The 27,824-nt window shown below is 39.9% G+C and overlaps 3 protein-coding genes across 17 annotated transcripts in view; 1 reads left to right on the top strand and 2 right to left on the bottom strand.

Annotated features, from left to right (window-relative positions):
• Positions 1-1,114, bottom strand: part of LOC127010440 (alsin-like) — a 66,184-nt gene extending 65,070 nt beyond the window's left edge. For 2 of the 4 annotated variants that reach the window (XM_050884593.1, XM_050884598.1), the window contains exon 1: positions 1,005-1,094. The gene's annotated coding sequence lies outside the window, so the exon portion shown is untranslated. Of the gene's footprint in view, positions 1-1,004 lie in introns of all 4 variants that reach the window. The other 2 variants (XM_050884595.1, XM_050884594.1) reach the window with 2 other exon arrangements.
• A 757-nt stretch (positions 1,115-1,871) lies between these two features.
• Positions 1,872-24,462, top strand: LOC127010444 (ras-related C3 botulinum toxin substrate 1-like). Of its 2 annotated transcripts, none has more exons than XM_050884616.1 (6): positions 1,872-1,955; positions 7,215-7,345; positions 7,751-7,865; positions 13,693-13,810; positions 14,660-14,820; positions 16,069-24,462. In XM_050884616.1, exons 2-6 carry the CDS (start codon positions 7,230-7,232, stop codon positions 16,144-16,146), a joined length of 588 nt encoding a protein of 195 aa, XP_050740573.1. In that variant the 5' UTR covers positions 1,872-1,955; positions 7,215-7,229; the 3' UTR covers positions 16,147-24,462. The 2 variants fall into 2 exon arrangements, with proteins under 2 accessions (XP_050740573.1, XP_050740572.1); XM_050884615.1 differs by having other exon boundaries at positions 1,880-2,031.
• The window catches only part of LOC127010441 (zinc finger protein 668-like), a 50,992-nt gene continuing 29,888 nt past the window's right edge, over positions 6,721-27,824 (bottom strand). For 9 of the 11 annotated variants that reach the window (XM_050884604.1, XM_050884599.1, XM_050884609.1 and 6 more), the window contains one exon: positions 22,673-25,825. In XM_050884604.1, coding sequence (XP_050740561.1) covers positions 25,727-25,825 — 99 coding nt within the window. In that variant the 3' untranslated portion in view covers positions 22,673-25,726. Of the gene's footprint in view, positions 7,049-17,571; positions 19,775-22,672; positions 25,826-27,824 lie in introns of those variants that run through there. The other 2 variants (XM_050884601.1, XM_050884605.1) reach the window with 2 other exon arrangements.

Below are 27,824 nucleotides of genomic sequence, written 5' to 3'. Positions count from 1 at the left end.
ACTAATTTTATACGGATTTTCGAATAGTACGGGGGTCCTGGGTCCCTAACCCTCGTACTATTTGAGGGACAACTGTATTAACTTTGCCAGAGGTGGCTAAGGTTTCGTAAATATTATCCGACTAGGTTACATGAGTGCTACCTTTCACCACGAAGCCGCCGTGGACTGGGATTGAAGTCGCAATGTCTTGGTCACAAGACAAGAACCCAACCCACTGAGCCACCCAGCTCCCTCTTCAGGGAAGAAATATCCAGAATTATATCATTTTCAATGTTCGGAAGTAAGCCACCCCAAAATCCTAGCCCTCCAATATCTCATTCTCTAAGATCAATTGAACCTCAACTTAGCTGAACACACAATAACCTGTCATTGCTGAGGTGTTTTAACCTACCAGTGCCAAACATAATAACCTATCAAAGCAAAGTAGTATGATATTACAAACATGCACATCGAGGATAATTTTTGGTGGATCACCATGACTGTGAGGCATTGGACTCTGGACATTACTAATGAAACTAGGTAAAAATATTGTTGATGGCCCTGCAGTGTTGCATTGTCAGTGGAGCGGGACGTGAAACCTCATCAACATTAGACGGTAACTGGTCACAGCTTAACTAGCTGTTAAAATCTCAATAATGAGTAACTTGCCACGGTTACGAAAGAGATGTCTAGCATAGAAACACCTATACAAGATAAAGTGTCAACCACAGAAGCAAGTTGTGTGTAATTCTGGATAAACACCCGTCCCCCTCCGTTACGCCTTGGCCATAGTTGAAGGGCTGGTCACCTGACGGAGCGCGTGACGGGCCGCTCCAATGGCCGAGTGGGAGATAAACTACAAATCACTTCGCAAATCCGGGCTTAGGACTGAGTCAAGGCCACCGCGACCCCCGCCCCGTCACGCACCCCTCCAGGCACCCTCTTGCGGCGGCCACAGGACTACACCCACGCCCCTAGACCAGCTGTTTGACCCTTGACCCCGGGAAGAGGCGGGTGGCGGGCACCTGGGTATGTGAGTCATGGAGGGAGCGAGACGTCCTCCTCCCTGGGTCTTCTCGTCCTCGCCTCGCCTCCTGTTCTTCTGTTGCCCCGCGCGGTACTCAGGAAAAGCTCGCCACCACCAATAATAATACCATATAAACACATACATACATACATACGATAATACATAACGCTGTACTTTTATTGACTAAGGCAGAAGTGTAAGCTGATGTATGTCCTGAAATAATAAATACTCGGGTAAGTAAATAAGTTAGTAACTCGAGTTACTCGACCAGGAAAACCTCACCAGCATATCATCAATTAAAATACCAATGATATACACGATAATACATAAAAACGCTATAATTTTATTGACTAAGGCAGAAGTGTAAGCTGATGCATGTTCTCAAGCAATAAATCTGTGCATAACACATAAATACATATGACCCGCTCGACACTCGGGAATTTTCTAAACATCATCTTCATCAATAATAATGCAATAATAAATAAATCTACAGATCACCTTATACTTACATCTGATTAAGGTAGTAGAAATCTATGCATGTAGGTATACCAGACTGATAAATAAATCCACAAACACATATATGTATATATGCACTTGAATAGAGGGTACCACCTGTACTAAATAAATAAATATATGTACTTACATGAAAAATTCATATAGACAATAAATACACTCACTCAAAATAAAGAATACCATCTGACACTTCACAGGTCACAATATATATTCACAGATGCCAAAATATCAATTTACAGAGATCTTAACGTAAAAAAAAACACCAAAACAACTTACCAAATGTATAAACGTGATCTTTGAAAGATAAAACCGAATAATGTTAAAAAACAACACATTTTGGAAAAAGAACCATGCGCCAAGTTCACGTATGGAGGAGCTGCTCGTCCAACCTGAGGCGGCGATCATGGCGAGCTGTTGACTGTTTTCCTGTTTACCGGTGAATGGCGACGCTTTAAGGCCCATGACTCTTATTTTACCGGCGCCAGGAGTTTAAATAACGTGGCGGCGGCTCGGTAAGGGCGTGGCGGCGGCGGGGGGGCGGGAGCAGGGCGGCGAGGGCGGGGGCGGGTTTGTTTACAGTGGCGGCCCAGCCCTTTTGGCCGCCGATTTTCCTGCAATAACTCAGATTTTTCCGCCATTACTTACTCTATGTGTGTATTTTCCTATTTGTATTTACCTGTTTGTGGTTTACAGGGCCTGGGCAGAGCTTGGGTAGTCCTGTCTCCTATATTTGTCAAGCTCTCCTTCACTTGGACACTCCCCGCCTACACGATCTCCTTTATTATTACAGTTTTTATGGTTTATTTGTGGTTTGTTTGTGGTTTACAGGGCATGGGCTGAGCTTGGGTAGTCCTGTCTCCTAAATTTGTCAAGCTCTCCTTCACTTGGACACTCCCCGCCTACATGATCTCCTCTATTATTATTACAGTGTGTTTGTGGTTTATTATTATTACCATTTGTTTGTGGTTTGTTTGTGGTTTACAGGGCCTGGGCTGAGCTTGGGTTGTCCTGTCTCCTATATTTGTCAAGCTCTCCTTCACTTGGACACTCCCCGCCTGCACAATCTCCTTTATTATTATTACCATTTCACTTATTTACACTTCTGTATGGGAAACTGTACTTCTTCTTATCCTTCTTATCCTTCAGACATGTTCCCTTTTTCAGCTTCTTACAGTGCCCTCTCAGCCCCCTCCTCCCCTCTGTCACAACCAGGTCACTTCTATCCAATTTGTCCAATCCACTAGTAAATTTATACAAGGTTATCAAGTCTCCTCCATGTCTCCTCTCCTCAAGCATCATCAATTCCATTTTCTCCAATCTGTTCTCATTTGGCAGACTTGATAACTACGGTACCGCTTTGGTCGCTGTCCTCTGTTTCCTTTCCAGAATCTATATATCTTCTTTCCTGTGGAGGGACCAAGCCAATGCTGTATATTCCAATCTTGGTCTTATCATCGCCGTTATGATTTTTTCATCATATCCTTATCCGTATAATGAAATGCCATTCTAATGTTTTGTAACAAATTATGTCTCCAAATATTCTATTTATGTGCTTATCAGGGGTCAGTATATCTTGAACAATCCCTCCAATGCCCCTTTCATTGTTTACTGCATCTATTACTATCTCACCCATCTTATATGTTGCCATGGGTCTGTTCTTACTCTTTCCCATTCTCATTATATGGCATTTCTTTGTGTTGAATTTCATTTCCCAGTGCTTACTCCATCCATGTATCTCATTTAAGTCACTTTGAAGCCTCTCACAATCTTGTTTTTCCTTTATCTTTCTCAGGAGTTTGGCATCGTCTGCAAATATACTCACATAGCTTAACACTTACCCCGGCACATCATTACTGTATATTAAGATCTCTCTCTCTCTCTCTCTCTCTCTCTCTCTCTCTCTCTCTCTCTCTCTCTCTCTCTCCACATATTCTCTGTTCAACAAGTAATCCCTCATCCAGTCCCTTATACTTACCCCACTCCTCCTCTGTGTTCCAATTTCCATAGTAGGAACACGCAACCCATTACACGGGTATAGTTTAGACTCCACAGCGATAGGCAGGTCTGAGTGTGAAAGGAATTTGGGAGTGTTAATGAACTCTGACCTAAAACTTAGGAAGCAATGTATTAGCGCAAGGAATAGGGCTAACAGGGTATTAGGCTTTATTAACAGGACGGTAACCAACAGGAGTGCAGAGGTCATCCTCAGACTCTATTTAGCGTTAGTTAGGCCACACTTAGATTATGCTGTTCAGTTTTGGTGCCCACACTACAGAATGGATATCAACTTGCTAGAATCAGTTCAGAGGAGGATGACCAAGATGATTCAGGGGCTGAGGAACCTCCCATATCAAAATAGGCCGAAACATCTAAACTTACATTCACTAGAAAGACGAAGAGTGTGGGGAGATCTGATAGAAGTACTCAAATGGGTCAAGGGTTACAACAAAGGCGATATAAGTAAAGTACTGAGAATTAGCCAGCAGGATAGAACTCGCAGTAATGGATTTAAATTAGAAAAGTATAGATTTAGGAGAGATATAGGCAAGCATTGGTTTAGTAATAGGGTGGTGAGGGAATGGAATAGACTCAGCAATCACATAGATAGTGCAGGGACGATAGCTTGTTTTAAGAGTAGACTGGATAGCTACATGGACGAGGACGACAGGTGGCAGTGAGGTGTGGGTGTAGTAAGGTGGCAGGGTACAGGTGCGTGCATAGTACCGCCGGTATAACGAGGATCAAGCCTCTACCTGTAACCCCTGAAACTACACCTCACCCATCGTGAGTAGTGGGGGGGATTCTGGAGCTGCTCTGTGTAGGCCACCCGGCCTCTTGCAGTTTCCCTATGTTCTTATGTAATCTATTATGTGGTATGGAGTATATTAAGGGGGGAGTTTCCAGATTCTTTATAACACTATCTTTCCAACACTCTTGGTACTAATTTGCTCAACAGACTCCAATTTTTGAGCAGCCTCAGCCCTTGTATTCTCATTATCAAAGTTCATGACAATATTACCTCGGTAATACTTTATAAGAAGTCTGCCTCCCCCTTCGCCACTCCAGCCCCCCCTTCCCCCTAAGACAAGCCTGGGGAACAGGGGTTTGGGGGGGGAAGCCAAAATTACCGAAAAATGGGCTTCCAAAATTTCCCTAGAAAAATCCCTAAATGAAGGAAAATTCCCTAGTCTAGAAAGTAAGGAAAGCATTAACAGCCCCCCTCGCCCCCCTGCAAAACAAGGGGAGCTGCGCCCCATCTGGACCCCCCCACATGTATGATGCGCCGGATTATTATTATTTTTATTTATTTATTTATTTATTTATTTATTTTTTATTTTTTTTGGTGGTGGTGGTGGGTGGGGAGCATATTTAAATTACTCCAACCGAACTTTACGACCTGCTAACAAGAGGGCTTCGACCCCCCTCCTGATCAAGGGGGCTGGACCCCCCATGTAGGGGATTTTCCTTAATTTTGGGATTTTTCTAGGGAAATTTTGGAAGTGTGGGGGGGGGGTCCAGCGGGGGCGCAGCCCCCCTTGGTTAGGAGGGGGGCCGAGGGGGGCGAAGCCCCTAGATAGCAGCTCGTAAAGTTCGGTTGGAGTAGTTTAAATATGCTCCCCACCGAAAAAAAAAAATAATCCGGCGCATCATACATGTCGGGGGGTCGCCCCCCTTGGTTAGCAGGGGGGCGAGGGGGGCTGTTAGGTTATAAAGTTGGGACTTTCCTTACTTTCAGAACTAGGGAATTTTCTTTCATTTAGGGATTTTTCTAGGGAAATTTTGGAAGCTCATTTTTCAGTGATTTTGGCTTCCCCCCCAAACCCCGGTTCCCCACAGTTCCCCAGACCTGTCTTGGGGGGTAGGGGGGGCTGGAGTGTTGGAGGGGGAGGCGGACTTCTTATAAAGTGTTACCATTACCTCCATTTGTGAATCTTGAATCAGTTATTTGAATGCCATTCAATGCTAGGGAGATTTCATCCTTCATATCTGTTGCCTTCTTTTCCTGGGTAGAAGCTTTCACAACAACATGTTCTACTTTCTTGTCTGCAGTGACAGCTTTGGGGATGGGAATTGGATGTGCAAACATAACAGCTGGTGGTGTATCAGGTGTTAAAGAGGTGCCAGCAACAGATAGTGGTGTATCAAATGTTGAGGTGCCAATAATGGGTGTGGGACATGCAAGGGTAGTGACAGCATTCAGTGTGACAGGCCCCACCAGGGGTGCCAGTTGCCAGCTGACCCTCCTCCTCTTCCACCTGTCTCCCTCTCTCCTTCCTTAGTTGTAGTTAATTATTTTTCCTTAATCTACCCTACTTATCAAGGGTCTTTTCGGAAGCCTTCGACATTGCTTGGTGAGTGAGGAAGAAAAATGCTGCAGCATAGTCTTGCCTCTCCAATACCTAGCCTGCTTGCTAAACTCTGCCCACAGATCACACAGAATCTCATATATTGCCCAATTTCATAGAAAAGGCAAGAAAATATTTGAAAGTTATTTATAACAGAGAGAGATTGGCGCGCTCAAGTGTCCAGGAGCACGGTCCGCGTGGGAGTGGGTTCCAAAATGGTAAATTATTACGTAGATGCGGGGAAGTTATCACACTGGTTGCTTTACTACAGTCACTCATAAGTTCTAAGGTACTCAAGAAACACAGATTTTTATTTATTTATTTATTTATTATTATTTTTTTTTTTACCAAAATTGATGTTAAAAATGTTAATCCTTTCAATACAGTGATGCAGACGTCAATGTCACAGTATGGAGAGGGTTAAGAGAAATGGAAGAGGATTAATCCTCTTCTAAGCCTCTTAATCCTCTTCTAAACCTCTTAATCATCTACCATTTCCTCTTAAGAGATTTAGAAGAGGATTAAGAGGAAATAGAAGAGGATTAAGAGGTTTAGAAGAGGATTAATCCTCTTCCATTTCCTCTTAACCTTTTCCATACTGTGACACCGACGTCTACGTCTCGTATTGAAAGGGTTAAGAGGAATGGTCTGAAGGGAGGGGTTAGGAGGCATGCTTTTCATCCTTTTCCTGCAATATATAAGTGAAATTGGTATTCTGAGATTGGCAGAAGAAAGTTTACAATTACAGTGATTGTGTGTTGTGAGGCTGGCGGTGGGGTGCACGCTGTAGGGCCTGGCATGGGCAGTGGTGGTGGTCTTCTTGAAGGGTGTGGCATACAAGGTTCACGTGGTGGATTTTTTTTTATTTTTTTTATTTTTTTTATTTTTTTAGGGGGCAGCAAGCAGTGGTCTGGCAAGGAGCAGTGTTGACTTTTTCTGTTGACTTTGTATGCCCTGTTAGTAACAAAGTGACTTTATTCCTCCTTTGGACCAGAATGTTGGGTTTTCTATGCCAATAGGTGGCACAGGACTCAGAGCAGATGATCTGGTACTGGAGGATGGCAAGGGCAGGCATGGAAAAATCGCTGAGTCTGATTGTACACCCATTCCCTTCAACAGCTGACCACTCACTGAAGGCAGATATTCACAGCAGTAGCCAACAAGGCCCAGTAGTTGTTGGAACCTGAAAGGGAATAGAATCCCTAGATTTAATTGCTTGCCACACAATGCTGTTTGAATCCTACTAAATTTATTACCCATGGTATAAGGTCCATACTTCCATTATCCATTAAAAAGATAATAATAATAACTGTCAGTGTTCAATGTGTAATGTCTTCCTATTCTTGCAGTCCAATGTAGGGAAGATGTCTTCTGGCCGCCCCATCAAGTGCGTGGTGGTAGGAGACGGAACAGTGGGCAAGACGTGCATGCTCATCTCCTACACTACTGACTCCTTCCCCAAGGAATATGTCCCCACAGTGTGAGTTTCCCAAGAGCCGAGTGTTTGCTGGTTTGCTGCAAACCTGATTGCCAAACTTTTACTGTATATGTTAATTGACACAAAAATGTGGAAAGGACTGAGCAAGGGCCATCCAAGGATGAAAAAACACAGGAATGATGAAACAGTTTTCATTGAGAATGAGTTGTTGCTACTACATAGTTCATGGCTGGTCTGCAGTCCAAGAGTTCTGCATCACACTTGTTTATTCACCTGGTCATATGTTTTACAGAACTACTACTGCAATGTTAATTATGTAATTTATCTGATGTTTGGGTTGCCATATCTCATTATCTTCATGCCATAGCCACTCATTGATGAAGCCTCGGAAATGTAGAGCTCAAGATGGACAAGATGATAGGGAAATAACCTTCCTTATTGTCACAGGTTTGATAATTACTCAGCACCGATGGTGGTTGACAGCATCCCAGTCAGCCTTGGCCTATGGGATACTGCAGGCCAGGAGGACTATGACAGGCTGCGGCCACTTTCTTACCCACAGGTGAGACCTTTTATTCATTAGTGAGGCATCAAAAAAATGATTTCTTAATTTACAGGCATTCCATACTGAATGATTGGGTTGCATCTCACAAAAATTGGTCACAAAATAATTGTTCATATAGTACTGATAATATTATAATGTGGGTTTGATGGGGCTGTGTTCCTAACCACCTAAAAGTAATGAAGAAACAATCTTAAAATGGTCCATCAGTCATTTTATTCCTAAAATTTTTAAGGGTTGGTAATAAACATACTGGCATATATATGCAGTCAGCTGGTGGTAGGTATCAGAGGTAGTACTTGAAAGGTAGTTGCTTAGTCACTTTGCCCTTTTTCCTGTGTTTCGAGATGAAATTTGCTTTGTGAAATTACACTAAACACTGTTATTCAACATAATTCAACCAAGGCCCTTGTAGATGAATGAAAATGTGCTTAATATGGAAGGAATTTTAGTATTAACTCCCCCAACCAAGACTGAAAGTCTTATATACCTGCAGAGGCTCAAAGACTGAAACTGAGTGTCAATATGAGGGCTGCTTTCCTGTAAACACTACCCAGCAGTCTTCTCTCTGTCCAACAGACCATACTGGCTATTAGTTTGCACTGGGGATGCTTTACCCTTTGTTTACCAACTTTACAGTTTTGGTGTTGCCTACCACACCATGTTTGTAAAGGACATATTTTAAAACCAGAGGCCAAAATAACCACACCCTCAGAAATATTATCCATTTAATATCAAATTATACTATGCTAGAAATGCAACCCTTAAAATTATATCGGAAAAGGCAGGCCGGAAACCGCTGTCGACCGCCCATTAGGGGGTTAAAGGAAAAAAATTCAGAATACAGGCTGAACTTTGAAAATTCAAATTCTTATAATCAGAAAGCTCCTAAATGTATAATCAAAGCAGTAAGTGGCTGCACCAAGTTTGGATTGCCATCATGGAGGCCAATATTACTTGTTGTATTTGTACAGGCATGATGATGATGATTTGTACGGGCATCACAGTAATATTAGATACAATGATGTAAAATTCAATCACTAAAACAATTTGGAGTAAAATAATTAGATGTTGAATGGTTGATGGTGATGTTTGCTGCTGTGGGCAGGCAGGCATGTGTCATCATTGGAAGTAAACCATGAACACCAGAGTGGTGAACACTAATGTCACGTATTGTATTGATACCGGCATTCATCCGTTAAGATTGTCTTGAGTGAAATTATTGGGTTGTTGAACAATATCTTGTGGTTTGTTGTGGATGGGTCGGCATGTACCACTTGGGATTGAAAGAATAAACACATTCATGCCTTACAGTAATATTTAAGGCGGGCAGCTTCAGGGTATTTTGCTACGAATATACAGTCATCCCTCAAATAGTATGGTTTCGGTTTTATACGGATTGTCATGGAAGAATTTTTGGGGGATTTTTAAATTTCCCGCTCGTCGCACCAAGTAGCCATGGCATGAGTGTCAACACTGTTCTACCAAAACACCTGCTGAAAGCACCCCAAAGTGTTCAAGAAAGGTGTTCATCTTGCAGTAGAATTCAGATTTCAGAGAAGTTACGTTTTGGGATGAGTTACGTTGCAGTAGGGAGAGCAGTGTTCGCTGTACCTATCATAGTGTAAAAGAAATTCTTGCCGCAGTAACTGCCAGTGCTCCAAGAGTGGAGATAAAGGCCATCCTTTTACTAAGCCTCGTCATTGCTATGGTAACGGCATCTCGCTCGCAGCAAAATGGCATACACTGATCTTCCTGCCAGTGCGTTTGAGAGAGTGAGTCGGGACGTCTCAGGTGCCCAGACCACCCCTGGTGATGTTTAACATGCATTACTAGCTGTCCTGGCTGATGAACTCCTTACAACAGAAGATGAAAAGGAAGCTGCTGTGGTTATGGTGGTACAGAGAGGTGAAATGCAATGGAAACACTTATGTGTTTATTTGGGCCGCCATGTTTGCTGATGACATCATCACAGCACGAAGGCGTTCCACCTCTCAAAGCTGGGAGCAGTGGACATGCCAGGTTGGCAACACGTGCTGCCGCGTCACGCGTTTGAGAGCACTCGGGACGTTCTGAGAGTCCCGATTCCCTCTCTCAAACGCAGCCCAGGGAGTGTTTCTATGGGGAGCACTAATTTTATTCGGATTTTCGAATAGTACGGGGATCCTGGGTCCCTAACCCTCGTACTATTTGAGGGACGACTGTATTTAACCAGTACAATACTGCCGACACATAGGTATATACGTCAGCGCTTACGGATGCCAGAAATACTGCCGATGCATATACACATCAGGGCTTGCTAGACATTGGTACATTGGATGTAGCAGGTTTATTTTTGCTACAGAGACTGCTGTAGACAATGGCAACACTGCGCGAGTGCGTTTGTAGCATTGGCAACACTACGGGCCAAGCCTGGAGAGGAATCCCAAGCCAACTGTGACATCAAGTTCAAGATCAAGTGTTAACAATGTCGCGGCGCCGACACACGACTCAGCGCTCACCTCCACCTCCTGCTCCTGGCTCCCGACCCTCACTGCCCCTGGTGCAGGACCGTCAAGGAGACCATTGAGCACCTCCTGCCGCACTGCCCACACTTCCACTCCCAGTGAGTGCTGCTCCAACACCAACTCCGCAGCGGCGGCAGGCGTCCACCCCTCTTGGCAGGAGCCTGTCATCCGCCTCACCTGCGCATTCCTCAGGAAGACGGGACAGCCTGTGAAGCCCTCACGCCACCACACCAGGGCTCAGGTGAGCGACTAGATCGCCACGGCCCTAAACAACAACGTCGCAGCAGCCTATTCCTTTAGCCACAGCCACGGCTATGGCAATAGACGGTGAGTTTGAGGTTTTTTCATCTGAAGAAGACTCTGATTCGGACAAGGATTATGTGCCAGATGAGGAGGATATAGACTATATTGAGCTGCCTTTGTTTGTCTGTAGAAAATACCGTTTTTGTAAGGTGTTATATGTGTACGAGTGAGTTAAAATTCTGAAAATCCCACACTTATACCCCATGAAATGGTGCTCTCTGGAGTATTCTACACCTGTGTGCAACAAAAAATGGGCTACCTGGCCTCTATCACTTGTCAAATCCTCCATAAACCATCACAGAGGTCGTTTCCAGCACTGTGGTAACACTGCATGGAGTTCTCCTGCAAAAACTAAGTCCACGATACATGTTTTTTTCTTATTTTTTCCACTTTTCCCATCACAAGGAACATTTTTAACCCATACAGTACCGGCCGATTTAAATATTTTTGGCTTGCCCAGTACCGGCCAATTTTTATTTATTTATTTATTTATTTATTTTTGGCCTAAAAATGTTCCATGTGATGGGAAAAGTGGAAAAAATCAGAAAAAATCATATGTCATAGACCTACTTTTCGCAGGAGAACTCCATGAAGTGTTACCATGGTGTGGCTGGAAACAGCCCCTGTATGTGATCAATGGTTTATGGAGGATTTGACAAGTGAAAGAGGCCAGGTAGCCCATTTTTGTCGCACACAGGTGTAGAATACTCCAGAGAGCACCATTTCATGGGGTATAAGTGTGGGATTTTCATTTCAAGACAGTAGAATCTTGCATTACAAAGGAGGCTCAATATAGCCTATATCCTCATCTGGCACATAATCCTTGTCCGAACCAGAGTCTGAGAGTGCTCCCACGTCTTCTTCAGATGAGGAAACCTCAAACTCACTGTCTATTGCAATATGGCAAAAGGAATGGGCTGCCAGTAACATTGTTTACACTTGGTCTTGATCTTGATGTCACAGGTGGTTTGTAATTCCTCCCCAGCTTGGGTAGTGTTGCCAATGCTACAAATGCACTCGTGTAGTGTTGCCATTGTCTGCAGCAGTCTCAGTAGCAAAAATAAACCCATTACATCGACTGTAACAGTGTTTAGCAAGCCCTACGTGTATACGCGTTGCTAGTATTTCTTGCAATCATAGGCGCTGACGCGTATATGCGTCGCTAGTACTGTACGGGTTAATCAAAATAAAAAAAATAAAAATTGGCCAGTACTGGGGTGTGAAAATTATATAAATCGGCCGGTACTGTATGGGTTAAAATCAGATGAGTACGTGTTTTTCGCTCAGCATGGCCGGGATAGCTTAAATTGCCAGGTGGTAAGGTTTGTTTTCGCAAAATTAAAACCCCTCTCGCCTGGAGGTCATTTTTAACTGTCCCGTGCTGTTGCGTCATAGCCAGACATGCGCGTCAACACATGCGGTATCATTCAGTGCTTGTATGTACGTAAAATTCGCATTAAAATTTTTTTTTTCTCCGTAAATTTTGTCATCTGTCATCCCTCTCTCGTCCCGGAGGATGTGAGTCACTTGAGGAGACGCTCAGACGCCAGTCCCGATCCAGACATCGACGGGGAGAGTGCGCAATATTTTCCTCTGCACTCCAGCCAAAAAAATGTCCTTACAAATGATGTACAAGTACAAGGTGACCAGAAAGAGGGTCATCAACATCAAGAGAGCTTATGGAGCAAGATGGAGCAGCCAAGACTCAGAAAACAAGCAAGAGAGTAGTGTAGAAGTTCTCAAGCGAGCTAGTCGTGATGCTGCTCCGCTCACTCTCGCCGCTCACCACCACCACCACCATCTGTTTCACAACTCCCTACACCACCAAGTACCTCATCACGCCCTTCTCCACCACCACCTACTCCACCTCCACCTACATCACCACCAACTGCAGAATCAGCTACACTGCCTCATGAGACATCACTGCAGATCCGACAACAGATTCTTCACAGATGTGTGAACCCTGAGCTTGATTACAAGCAAAACTTTCATCACCGTGACGCTTTCTCAGCTACAAACACTGCGTGAGAAACAGAATTGCCCAGTACGGTCGTGCAGGAACACCTTGACCTTCTGACACCCTCACCTTTGATTGATTAGATGCCTCATCATTCTCCAGTATGTCAACAAGGTATATACAATCATATGTGAAAATTTCATGCCAATCAGATAAATACAAATGGCAAGACATGGTTAAAATGGAAAAAAATCTTTAGGAGCCAATATTTAAAAAAATGGTTTTTACACTTTAAAAAAATCACAAATCAGTAAAAAGTCAGACCGACTTTTGTTAGGTATCAGTTAAAACTACAACTAAAGGGCAATTTTTCCCACAGATAAAATTTCAAAAAATGTCAGAAGAAAACAGGACACAGAGTGGAGAAAATTATGAGTGAAATTTTTTTTTTTTTTTTTTTTTTAAGACAAAAAAAAATCTAAAAATTTTGATGTGGGAAATGTAGATATGTAAGCAAAGTTTCTATGGTATTTTATCCAAAGCAATTAACTGAAAAAGTGTGGAAAAAAAAAAATCAAAAGTACGCTTTGTTTGAGTCCCCCCTAAGCTTCACCCAAATTTCATGAAATTCACAGAATATCATAATTTACACCAACAAAGAACATACTAAGATTTCAAAGCTATTGGGTATACCATATGTGCAGGAGGACCCCCTTGCAGTCGCGCCCCTCAATGCTAATGCAGTAAATAGTGTAAAATTCAGTCAAATTTTGGAAGCATAGTCTGTATTTGTTTTGCAGCATACCTGTACCAATAAAACATACCTGAGGAGCAATTTAGTCTCAATATTTCATGGAGCAGAAGTTTTTCATCAGTGTAGTACCTTGAGCAAACTTATTCCTCATTACATTCATAATTTATATAGCTCATGTTCCAATTTCCAGTATTTACAATTTTTCCCCTCATTTATTTTCAGTGTAATTAATACAAGGTGTTCATGTGTCAGTGATGACCCAGATACACCTTCAAATATCTCACACATTTTCTTGGCATCCCACAGACAGATGTGTTCCTGATTTGCTTCAGTGTGGTGAGTCCCTCCTCGTGTGAAAATGTCACCTCTAAATGGTATCCAGAGATAAAACACCACTGCCCTGATGCACCAATTATTCTTGTGGGTAAGGCACCGCTGTTTGAGATAAGGTTGTTTCTGTTTTTTTTTCCAAAAAATAAATTGGTTTCTTAATTGTATTGATTTTTAAGTAGTTAAAATATCATGCAACTGTTGAATGCACTGATGGGTGATGAAATCATAACATATAAACTTAAATCTTCTTGGGTTAGTCCACAATCACTGTACCACAACTTTTGGTGTCCCCTCAACATCCCTCAGATGGCCTGGCAGTGCCCATGTGCAGCAGCACAACAAAGGCAACCCCTAATAATATTTTTTATAGATGTGCCAAAAGAAAAAGTATAAGGAAGCAATGGTACCTGTCTGCTTGAAGTTCCTAATGTTAGAATAGAATATCCATACTACTGCTGTGAAGATCCTTAACTCAGTCCATCTTTTTTAATTACCATAATTACGTGTCCATCACTCATGCCATAACATTCTTTCATCATATCCGTCCATTTTTTTTATGCCTTAGCCTATTTTTCTGAGAGACCTTGCATAGATTCTATTTGCTAGTCCTGTATTCTTTCCTCTCACACCATGGCTATGCCACCTCAACAGTCCTTTTTCTCTTTGCTTGCCACATAAGTCATATATTATATATAACTCATTCCTGATCCTTCTCATCATGTGTACTCCATAGATGTTCTTTGCATTTGATTCAATTAGCACTTCTCAGACTTGATTTTTTCCCTCCATGCAACAGGTTTAATGCCAAAATGCCTTCATGGAAATACCTTTATGCTCATGTGAACTTGCTGCTTTTAATGAAGCCATCTTATTCCTCAAATAAGACAAGGGGATTAATATTTTGTACCTTTCACTAAGTTTTACACCTATTTGTTGCCAGGCACAAAAATGGACCTCCGTGAAGACAAGGAGACGTTGGCCCTCCTCTCAGATCAGGGTCAGTCCCCAGTGAAGAGGGAGGCTGGCCAGAAGCTAGCCAATAAAATAAGAGCAGTCAAATACATGGAATGCTCGGCACTAACACAACGAGGACTTAAACAGGTGAAGTAATAATTGACATAGTTATACATGTTTCATAATTAATTTTGTATCAAGTGTTATGTCTTGATTCCCACATTCCTGCCCTCTTTCGGATTCTATCCCTCTTTCTGTTCCTTTATCTCCAGTTTCCTTTCCGGCTGTTCTATCTCTGCTGTGGTAGATGGTCACTGTTCTTCCCCTAAACCTATCAACAGTGGTGTTCCACAGGGCTCTGTCCTATCACCCACTCTCTTCCTGTTATTCATCAATGATCTTTCCATAACAAACTGTCCTATCTGCTCATACGCTGATGACTCCACTCTGCATTATTCTATTCAACTTCTTTCAACAGAAGACCCTCTCAACAGAAATTACAAGACTCCAGACAGGAGGCTGCAGAACGCTTAACCTCAGACCTTGCTTTCATTTCCGATTGGGGTAAAAGGAACCTTGTGTCCTTCAATGCCTTAAAAACCCAATTTCTTCACCTATCAACTCGACATAATCTTCCAAACACCTATCCCCTATTCTTCTTCAACACTAAACATCCTCGGTCTATCCTTAGCTCAAAATCTCAACTGGAAACTTCACATCTCCTCTCTTACTAAATCAGCTTCCTCGAGGTTGGGCATTCTGTATCGTCTCCGCCAGTTCTTCTCCCCTGCACAGATGTTTTCCATATATTGGGGCCTTGTCCGCCCTCGTATGGAGTATATATCTCACTTGTGGGGGGGCTCCACTCACACAGCTCTTCTGGACAGAGTGGAGTCTAAGGCTCTTCGTCTCATCAGCTCTCCTCCTCTTACTGACAGCCTTCTACCTCTTAAATTTAAATGGCTTTAAGATATCCTAATGAATGATCAATATTGTTACCACACAAATATGATACAAAAGTGTTTTAGGTCAGTAAAGTTGTATTATGAATATATTCCCAATGTGTAAAGGTGGATGCTCTGCATAAGCTTTGCTATCTGCAGGCATTTTATTCCTTAATATGTTTCCCTCAAGCTTTTCTCCATTGCCCATTGTGCAGGTGCAGACTTTCCAAGAAACTTACTGATTTTCTATTTTTTTTTTTTTTATTTTTTTTTTTTTCTTTTTTTTTTTTTTTTCCCTGCATAAATAAACCACTACCCAACAGTTGACATCCTTCCCTTTCTCACATTGGCAGTTGCAGCTGCAGTCCTCAGTTGAATATAGCAACTCGGATACTGCATAGGCTTAATTCATAATTTTTCACTGTTTTGCTTATAAATTTCTGGTGTGCAGGTATTTGATGAGGCAGTTAGAGCAGTTCTTCGGCCAGAGCCAGTGAAGAGAAGACAGCGCAAGTGCTCAGTTCTCTAAACTTGAGTGCTCATACTGTCTGTCTCCAGTTGTCTCACTCCCACTGTCTCACCACTCATAGTCAAGCAAGCACCAAGTTAGTCTCTGACCCATGTTACTGAGTCACAGGGATTTTGGTGACCAGATATAAATATATATACATATATATATTTTCTTTAACTTGATATTGTTTCATGACTCTATACCACCAAAATGATCTGAACGTTTTTATCCATTTTTTTTTAGATTTTTATGGGAGTTATCAGTTGTTAATTCTGTTTGTTACTAAGTGGAAAATTGATAACTTCCAAATCATAGTATGTTGAACTTAAGTACATAGAGCCAGTTTTTGTGTGTTTGTGTGTACATGTATGTCTTCATACATGTATGTGTGTTTGTATGTATCCCTCCATCCCTTCCAATATGTAACAGGCTCATGTTAATGACCATCATCAGACAGCTCTTATGTTTAAGAATAATTTCACCCCCAGAAAGGCAGCATTAGGGTTGTTTTCATACAGGAAGTTAATACCCTGTGGCAGTCATGTTCAGCAGACACAGGGCAAGGCAGCTTTTACTGTATGATTTTTTTTTATCATAATTTGGTAGTTTTTAGAAGCTCCTTAAGATATGTTGGTTTACTTGTACCAGTATATTGACAGCTTTAATCTTTAGTTATTTTCAGAAAATTCCACAATTTCATTTATTGTTTAATTTGAAGTAGTTCACTGCTTGAATGAGGGCATTTCCAAGCTTATCTGAAACTGAGCATATCTATTTAATATTAATATTTGAAGAAATATTTTTAGTGATATTTGATCAATTTTATTATCATGTTTTTTCTAATCCTGAGACCAACCCAAGGCTTCCCCCAGTGTCTCCCTTCTCCAGCTCCTTCAGTTTTCATGTTCACTACCCCCTCCCTCAACTTAGTATATCATGAATTTGGGGCTATTTTTTTATTTGAATTCATGGACCTAGTAATATAATGCACACATATTTTTTTATGATCATCTGTTACAAAATCCCTTATTCTAGATCTTGTCTCAAGTAAACACACTCTTTTAGCTCATGTAGTCTTCCATTTAACCTTCTCCATGATATATGTATCATGGGATAAACAAGACTGATATATGAAGTCAGTATTCTTTCTAATGCTCATGATCAGGGTTACCATCACCCACTGGGAATACCTATCACCAGAGCGTGTGTGTTCTACAATACTGGTGTTTAATGGCCACAGCTCATTGCTCACTTGTCACTTAGGTAATGATTTCTCATAAAGTTAACAATTCTGTCATATTCAATAATCCAGATACTTGAATACTTATATTAATCTTACACCTGATAACCAATCATTTGATTTTTTATAACAATTATCTACAGTTAGGCAATATTGAGCTTTTCATACTTAAACATTACTGTTAGTGTGTGTGTATGCATGCTTGTGTGTGTGTGAGTGTGTGTGTAAAGTGTGTGATTCACCATGGTCTGATGACATGCTTGACTCGTGATTCCCAGCCAGTACCCGCCCTGAATGAGCTCGGAGCTCAGGTAACGAATCTTTGGGTAGTTTGAATGTCACGCTCACACACCTGGGAGGCAGAACACAACCCATCACTGCTGGGTGGACAGGGGGCACAGATTAGAGGAGATTGCCAATCCGTTTCTACTCCACCAGGGAATCGAACCCGGAACCTCTCAGTTGTGAGACGCGTGCAAGGGTATAGTGTTGGGGGAAGCTATGGGTGTCATGTTTGAAGTAGTTTGGGTGAGGGTGATAAATTTTGGGGGACATTGGCACATATTGATCAGTCATGGGCCTGTTTCAGTGCTTGGATGTCTCATGAAGAAGACTACCCCATGCATAGTGGAAAGTCCAATAAATTAAGTATTCAACATATATAAAAATTCATTTTGTAAATATATTTTTGATTTAAGTTGTCATCATCTGCACTAGTTACTTTCCATCAACTCACGCCGTGTTTGTAAAGTGATAAAACCTTTTTTATATGTGACTTTAATGTAAGTAGATATCATACTGCACATGTCACTAACACAACAGAACTGATGCACATGTAATCAAACATGACTGGAGGTTGAGGAGGTATTGAACTATAGGGTGTGTTAGCAGTAAGTTATATTTTTCTTATAACACAGCCACTCTTGTATCTGGTTATGTGGCAACCTCTGATCTCAGAGGACTCCTAATAATCTATCTGAATTAGTGTTTTAATTTATAATACCATATTTGCTGGCGTATGAGATAATCCTTTCATGAAAAATAAATAAATGCCTAACATTAGAAGTCATCCTTATATGTCAGGTATAAAATGCTAACCTCTACAGTTATGGGGTCCCTGGGGGTGATGGTAAACATTGCCTTACACTCATCTTAACCTTTTAAATACTCTTAAACCCATTTAAATTACTGACAACATTAACCAGAGCTCATTTTTTATATATGGGAAAATTTTCATAAAGATAACTTAATAGGCATAAGAAAGGTGAGTGACCCATTGAGTTCATGTCACAGACAGTGGGTTGAGCCTCTTTATAGGAGCGAATGATTGAGCTGCTTGCAAAAAGACACAGCGCAGGGTTACCAGATCTGAAGCTGGTCTTATTACCTTACTCCTCAGTTTTCATTACCAAATGGATCCTTTCAATATCAAAGGTTCTACACTTTGTCAGGTGGTTGTATGTTTTGAAGGTAGCTCATGCTGCCTACATAGTCCATTACATAATTATGTAGTCACTACACCTCTTTCTTTCTCACAATATTTACCTTACTAAATTACTTAACTTTTTTTTGTGTGTTATACATACATTGCCACTAAATTAGTAACCTATTACTGCTAAATTGACTGACCTTTGTGGCTTGACTTGTTGGCCAGCATGGAGGCAGGGCACAGGCAACTGCCAGTAAACATTACCAAGGTTTTGTTAAGTATTTGATATCATCGCTATTAGACAGAACATATAACATGCTGGTAAAACTAGAGAAGTAATGTGAGATTTTATTAAGGTAAGTCAGTGAGGAAAGAGGCATGGATTGGCAACACTTATTGTCTGTGAAACCAACAGAAGCTGTTTGAAGGTAAAATCTAACCAAAGGCAATGTTGTTTAACCCCTAAAGGACGAGTGACCTGCAGGCGGAAATTTTGGTGGGTTTCGTAAAAGGATGTGTGTCCTGTGTGCAGACGCCTTTGCTTTCTTTTCTATCCCTTGTTTCCACGTGACTTTCGCTATTGTTCTTCATCTGAAATACACTAATCGACAACCTTAGGCCTAGAGGCTCATTCACACTGCTAGTTGTGATTGATGAAGGACACTCTCTTGGATATATCTAGAGAGTTTACCGTGTCCAGTGACAGTGAATGAGATGCGGACAACCCACAGCTCTCATCATCAATTTCTTACCTTTCTTACAATGGTATTTTACCTCTGGGATTCACTTCAAGCCACAAGGCCCTTGTCCAGCTGGCCTGCCCATTCATAAATTGTCCAACTCAAATGATGACAATACCCCAGTACGTAGGACTCATCACACCACCTCAAAATCAGGCGCTAAAAGCTGTAGAAAGTTCCAAAGCCACTGAAGTATGCACGTATGGGTGCGACACACCATATTGCGGCACCTCTGACCTGCAAAATTTACATTTTTGCACGTTTCTTCAATATATACAATTTTTGTTATATGGATATTTTTGTCCGATAAATATGAAAATTTTACTTATTTTCAATTTGAGTAATTACAAAAAATATATATATATATATATATATATATATATATATATATATATATATATATATATATATATATATATATATATATAAAACATTTATACCATTAGAACCAGCTTGAAATTCTGTAAAACTTTGTTAAATGAGTTTTTATGAGAAATGTAAATGAAAAATGGCTGTTTTTTGCATTCTCCGGAGGCACCCTTCAGATTTTTTTTGCAACCTTTTGGGGTTAATAAGGTGTTAATAGTATCATTCACTGGGATGAGTGGTAGAGGACAGGTTATTGAGGCAGCAAGCCACCAGCAACTCCAAATTTTGGGGTTATCTTATATAAAATAAACCTCAACCTACATTTAAAATGAGAGGTTTTGGGGTTGTCTTATATGTTGGCAAAAATGGTACATTTGCTCACTTAACTATTTTTTTAATCCCACATTTCCTCAGTTTAAATCAGACCCATGTTCTCAGCTTGATATGAACATTTAAAGACCTAAAACACCTGCCTACTGTGATAAAACAGTGACATTCATGATAAGGAGGAAGTAGTAATCTTTTCCCTCCCTGCCATGTCCAAGTTTTGCATCCAGTGCAATTGACTTCATTCAAGTAATGTGTATTGTGTGATTTACTCTTCAGAATACAACACTCACACAGCACATTCATGAGTACATAGGCAGGCTCAATAAAGCTCTTTCCCCTTAGTTTGACTTCAGTTTATGTTAGAGAAGTTATGCACAGTGTAAAGCTTAATGTAGATTTAAGGACTTTTTAAGATGTGCCTCTAGAGACTTTTGTAAATCAACAAGAAATGAGCAGTCTGTGGTCTACATTTATCACAATTTTATCTAACCCCAAATCAGTGCTTCATGATGTCTGCCTAATTTTTTTCCTCCATATACATAAATAGAAGATAACCTTGTAGATGAGACTAGGCAGCTCCAAGCCAACTACAAGTCTGTTGTTATAGATTTGATATTTTGTAGTAGAGATTAAGTGTGGAAAGTAGGATGTATTAAAATATTATTTGTGGCACAGTGGAAACTAACAGCTTGTCTGCTTGTTGCCAACTTCTCTGGTGTGTGTGTGTGTGTGTGTTTGAGTTTGAGTTTGAGTTTGACTGCATTTGAACAGGGATGCCTATAGGCAAGTGTAATTTGGTTATGTGCTCAGTGCAAGTGTGTTGAAGCACGAGAGAGCAAAAGCACATCAGGAACACCAGGTACTTTGTTGTGCATCAAGCAGACATGCAGATCCATACCATAACTCAACAGATTAATGTACCCAAAGCTTGTCAAATTTACTTGATTTTAATGTAATATTTGTCAGCTTAATTTTGTTGCTGTCAGTTCTGTGTGCATCCTCATTGTAGGATTATTAAGATTTTCTAAAACATTAAAAATACACATAGCTTTTTGAAGATGAATTCATCTTGCTGTGTCCTTTTATAATTTTATATTGTCAGATTACTAAACTTATTGTGAAAATATCCAGAAACTGCTTATGGGTGTGAAATACAGGATAAACACTTATGTATTCCTTTAGTCTGACAAGTTAAATTTACTCATGTTTTAAGTGTCTAGTCACTAGTGGAAAAGTACTAACAACTGCAGATCCTTATATTAAGTTGTGAGATTAATGAATAGTTACTTTTATACTTTATGATAGTTATAATTTTGGCTCTTTTGGGACCCAGGTAAAGAACAGTTTTGATGAGTATCACATTTCATTTGATAAGAAGGCTGCCAATTATCACACATTGAAATTGCTTAAAGTTTAGGTCCTAAAGTTTACTAGTACAGCAAAATTAGATGGAATGGCAAGACGTGTTTTCATTCCTCTGGGTCATCTCAGTAATGTGGACAGGTTTCAGGACTTAAGTTTCCTGTCCCAATACGACCTAATGTACCATTCATCCAGTTATCATGGCAGCAGTCCTGAGGTAAAGGAAACCCTGGGTCACTACCTGCATAATCAAATCAAGAATGCTCTTCTTTTTTTTCTTCTTAATTATCAAAATAATTGTCAATATTCTCGGATTAGAAATATGATAATAAATAAAAAATATATCTTTGTGCCTAAATTCCTCATAAGGCAGGTGGAGTATCCCAGAGATGAGCTAACCTCTTATGCACTGCAACTGTACTTAACAGTAAGTTGTATAGGAAAAATATGATAGCCCTGAGCTAGGAAAATAAGACCAAAAATAAGAATCCCCCAAGCTAGGTATCTAAGACCATGCAACTTAAGGTTACAAGAGAACACTACCTCTCTCATTAAGCCAGGATCAAACGTGCAACCTTTCGATCATGAGCTGAGCAACTTACCCACAGAGCCACTCGGGCCCCTGGGCCAGGTAGGAAAGTTGCACATGTGAACAAACTTGTGCACCATTATCTCAAGAAGTCTCTTGACGATTCAAATATACAGTAAAAGTCCTTTAACTAAAATGATCCAAAAGTTCCAATTTAAATTATGATGGCAGGAAGTTGTAGTTGAAAATTTTCAAGTCTGAAATTTTGAAGACAGAAAATAATGATCAATGATAATGACAAAGTAGGTGGTCTCCATATGCATCACAATATTTTTTTTTTTTTTTTTTTTTTGTACAGTACCCATCCAATTTGGAAATTAACAGCTGATGTATGAAAAAATGTTACAGCTCAAGAAAGATCAACTGATGGAGACTGCTGTATCATGCTCCCTACTGAGTCAGGCTTTGAAACTTTCCAGTGGTGACTTTACCTATGTAATGTAATTGTTTACTAATGTAGTGGGAATGGGCTATAATTTTGTGGCCATAGTTTCATAATTTATTGGTGATAGAATGTTATCCCCTGGGTTACACTACACTTTTATTTATTATTGTCAAGTATGTAATTCTTATTATCTCTGTGAAGCACACCTCATTCCCTAGCGCGGTAGATTTTGCAACACTTATAGTATGGCAGTCTTGGGTGTCGTACTTAATGCCTTACCACAAAGCTGATCATGATCTAATAACAACTCGTGCAATTGAAGAATGCTCTAGTACTAATACATATGCAGTTACTTCTTTACTACATAATTTCCCTTATACCTCTATACTTTTGTTTTCTCAATGGAAACTTTTTTTCCAAAAGGTAAAGAGAGGCTACAGTAATTAAGTTAGAGCAAGAATAAGTAGAATAGATGAAAAAAAATTCCTACCGCCTTTGATTATGTAATCGATTTTTACTGCAACTATTGAGTCAATTTAAGAATAATGAAAAGATTCTCCAACAAGATTATCTTGATTACCATAGGCACATCAAATTTTATGCTAAGTATGGCAGAGTTGAGGTAGATAACTTTTTTATGGAAAAATTTGCCAGCGCATGAACTTGTTGTTTGCGTGGTATGCCCTACCACCTCTCCCTCTCTTGTATGTGCCGTAGTCCTCCCTCCCTTCCATTAACTACGGATTTACTACTATTAGAGCACTCTTATATTGCACAGATGTATGTTATGAAATTTTATGCTCACTGGTAAGATACAGCATATTTTTATTTAATTTGATTCATTATCTATATGAGTTTACAATAATTTTTGGGGTATTGTCAAGTAAAAAAAAATAATAATAATAAAAAAATGCTAATTTGAATGGGTGCAGGTCCACATCTATTCAAATTAAAGGACTTTTACTGTATTTTTAATAAGCATAATACTTAAACTGTGTATATATATTATATTGCACACTTAAAAACTTTCAGTGACTTAAGAGGACTGACTGGATAATATATACAGCAGTATGAGTTATAGAAATATATATTTTTATATCATGAATAATTCAGAATTTGAGAAAAATTTTCAAAACATGGACTTGGAAGCACTTGGGGACTGCACTAATTCTGATTTCCAAGTTGTTATTTTATCATTGAAGAAACAGTAACAAGCAATAGATATTCACTAAACATCTATGCAAATTTTTCATTTTTTTTTTTTATTGAGATTTGCAACATCATACAGTTCCTGTAAGGAGATAAGCATAATTTTTGTCTGGCAGCTGGATTGGATCTAAACTTTGCTGAAATTTGCAGAGCATTTCATATTTCTTTTATGTAACACTAACTTGCATCTGGTAACACACCAATAGAACTAGTTACTGACAAGCAGTTTTGATGCTGGTTGGCATCTTATGGAGTTAATGACTGTCACAACCATTGTACTGACTATAAACTGGTTCAGCCTGATGTATTAGATTGTGAGTTAAATTTCAATAGTTTATATGCATTATGTTTGTGAGAATCACCAAGTAGCATCAAGGAAGATGTCAGTAATCCTGAAGTGAAGGCCAGGCCACTACCAATCATCCTTCACACACTATTCCCTAATATTTAGGGGGAACTGTTATATCAACTACATGTTAGACCCTGTTTTACTATTTAGGAAATCAGCTTTATTTTAAACTAAAATTATTGTCCCATTAAGTTTTGGTTATTGCATCTTCCTTGTTTGTGGCAGTGTAATGTTCATGCACAAAGTGTTATGGTAACATGCCTTGTGTTAAGTTTTCTCAACATTTTGTATCATGACCGCTAACATGACTTTAAATAAAGAATATCAGACAATTGATATTTTCATAATCAAGTTGTGCTTTGAGTGTCAGTGCTATACATTTATATTTTTTCCATGTATCTTTTGTAAAAATTACTATAGTTTGTGTCACGAAAGCTGACGGGGATGATCCTTCAGGGATGGACTCGCGGACTTGGCATCATTGCTTGGGTGACGGTCTCTGTGCCGCTCACTGGCCTGTTTACTAGATCTGACCTGGGGCTATTTCTGTTTGCCATGACATAGCCTACTATATCTCACTCTCTGCTACCTCTTTAAATCAGCACTGTTGGTATCTAAATGTGGTTATTCTTATAATTGCTCTTTCTTATGGCTATTTATTAGTTTATTACCTACAAATTATGGAAATATATTTCAGGATTAATGATTGCACAGTGAAAGAGAAGAGAAAGTTCTTGCCTTAGGCCAATGTTTACGTTATGACCGTAGCATCACTACACGTTATGACTAAGTCAGAACTAAAAGTATGCCAAGAAATCTTACAATAAATGAGTTAATGAATGACATTGTTTAGACTACCCTAAAAGTTTGTAGTAGTGAGAAAAGTAGGGAAAAGCCTAACCTTAGCAGGCTTTAACCCCTTGAGTTCGGATTTTGCTACAAGAAGACAGCACCAAGCTACAGGAATGGAACAAAAGTGGCTGCTACAATTTGATAAAGAAAAATGCAGTCATGTACCTTTGGGGGGAATATCCAGCATACCAATACCACATGGGAAACACTCCACTATCCACCACAGAGACAGATGACCTGAGTGAGAGTTGATGTTACCAGGCTACCAGTGAAAGACAAATACATGCCAATCGCAGCTGACGGGTTAAACATATCAAGCTTGCAGTTTCAGTCGCTGGATGTTGTCCATTTGCATGCAGTTTTGACTTAGTTTTGTTATGAATGGCATTTCAGATTTATCTATATATTAGTTCAAAAGGCATATCATTGCATATTATTGCATCAGTTTCTATCGGTGCAATCTGTTACCTTACGACTCAAAAATGATTTTAGAAGTAATACAAAGTCAATTCCCTGCACGTTGGAACAAGTTAAGGATTGGCTAATGAGCGCGCAGTACCATCACCCAAGCAATGACACCAAGTCCACGAGTCCCTCCCTGAAGGATTATCCCCGCGAGCTTTCATGATACCGACTATAGCAAAACATGATGACAAACAGTAATAGTGCCAACAACTAATATTATGAAAGTAAACAAAAGGTAGAATAGAATACAGACCAACAAGGAGTCGAACCACAGTATTGTTAATCTGAATGACTTGGAGGAGGAGGAACAGGATGTAGGGTGAGGGTCTCCATGGAGGTTATCTTCCCTTCCTCGCCCACAATGGTGTATAGGCCAGACTGAAAAAATAAATAAATAAATAAATAAATAATTATATATATATATATATATATATATATATATATATATATATATATATATATATATATATATATATATATATACATATATATATATATATATATATATATATATATATATATATATATATATATATATATATATATATATATCTATATATTAGAATGTGATGGCGAGTTCTGCATTTGTAATTTTCTTCAAGGTATTTTCTTTATACCTAATCAGTGTCTTAAAATCTCTTTCTATAGTCGAGATGACTCTACCATAGCTAACCATTTTTGCTAGATCTGGATTTCAGGTCTCCTGACCCTTCTTCAGTAGCTTGTGGTTTGCTCTCTTCGGTGGTTGAAGTGAGAATGATGACGTGACGTCTGGCTGTGTTGCCTTTATACCCCGCTGGAATTTTGCTCGCAAACCAAAAAACGCATACACCAAAATGAATGCACACTGTAGTGCTGAAAACACAAAGACTGCACACTAGAGCACAAACATAAGTGGACACGAGCGCGTGGGTGCTACCTCTACAAGTGTACAACGTGGACAGAGACCCCATTCCCATTGTTTTCTGCTCTGAGCGCTCTTGTTTTGCGGCGAACAAAGGGAACCCATGCTCATGTCTTTGACTTTTACAAACAGGATGGCCATACACCAAGTCACTGCTTTTAAACCAAGGCATCTTTAGGAATTTTTTCGCTCATAAATCAAAACACTCGTAAAATAAGGTACTTGTAAACCAAGGTATTACTGTGTATGTATTTGTTCTCAATCACATTATCACCTGAAAATTAAATATGGTTAATTCCACCAAAAGAAGGTAGGTAGGGCAACAAATCTCTAGAGAAAGTAATATCTGAAATGTAGAAGCTAAGAAAATCTGTCCTTGCTTTCACTGGTACAGTAGACCTTCGATTTAACACATTTAATAGGTAAAAAAGATGAAAAGTAAAGTTGGGGCCATACATTTTAGCGGCACGAGGCTGCAGTACCCATTTCCATTGCAATGATCCTTTCAGCAGTGGGTAAGAACCCATTTTTCCCAGAACACAGAGAACAGTGTAAGTCCCAGGTTACCCTAGGTATTCATTTATCGACCAGGCCCCAAGAGAGGATGAACACCTGGGGAAGCTGCATGATGACTGCCTAGAATGGGATTCAAACCCAGGTCTGCAGATTCATAGCTATAATCGGTGTCACGAACGCTGGCATGTACAGTCCTCCATGGATGGACTTGCGGACTTGGCATCATTGCTTGGGTGACCGGCTGACAGTCTCTGTGCCGCTCACTGGCCTGTTGTTTACTAGATCTAACCTGAGGCAAATTCCGTTTGCCATGACAACCTCGCTCTCTGCTACATCTTTAGATCAGCACTGTTGGTATTTAAGTGTAGTTATTCTTATAATTGCTCTTCCTTATGGCTATTTCTTGCCCACATTAAAGGAAATACATTTCAGGATTAATGATAGCAAAGTGAAAGAGAAGAGAAAGTTCTTGCCTTAGGCCAATGTTTACATTATGACTACATAGCATCACTACACGTTATGACTAAGTCAGGACTAAAAATATGCCAAGAAATCTTACAGTAAATGAGTTAACTAATGACATTATGTAGACTGTAGCCTAGCACTTTGTAGTAGTAGGAAAAGTATGAAAAATAAATCTAGCCTAAACAGGCCTTAATATTATCAAGTGCTTCATTCGCTGGATATTGTCCGTTTACGTGCTGCTCCAACTTAGCTCTGTTATGAATGTCATTTCAGATTTATCTATAGTAGTTCAAAAGGCATATATTTATCAATAAAGATATTATTGCATAAGTTTCTATCCATGCAATCTGTTACTGTACAACTCAAAAAGGGTTTTAGTAGTAATACAAAGCCAATTTCATGCACTTTAGAACAAGTTAAGAATTGGCCAATGAGTGTGCAGTACCATCACCCAAGCAATGATACCAAGTCTGTAAGTCCCTCCCTGAAGGA

The sequence above is a fragment of the Eriocheir sinensis genome, chromosome 43, assembly GCF_024679095.1.
Source record: "Eriocheir sinensis breed Jianghai 21 chromosome 43, ASM2467909v1, whole genome shotgun sequence".
NCBI classification, from domain to species: domain Eukaryota; kingdom Metazoa; phylum Arthropoda; class Malacostraca; order Decapoda; family Varunidae; genus Eriocheir; species Eriocheir sinensis.
The sequence above is the reverse complement of the archived record's forward strand: the minus strand, read 5'-3'. Positions and strand labels throughout refer to the sequence as shown.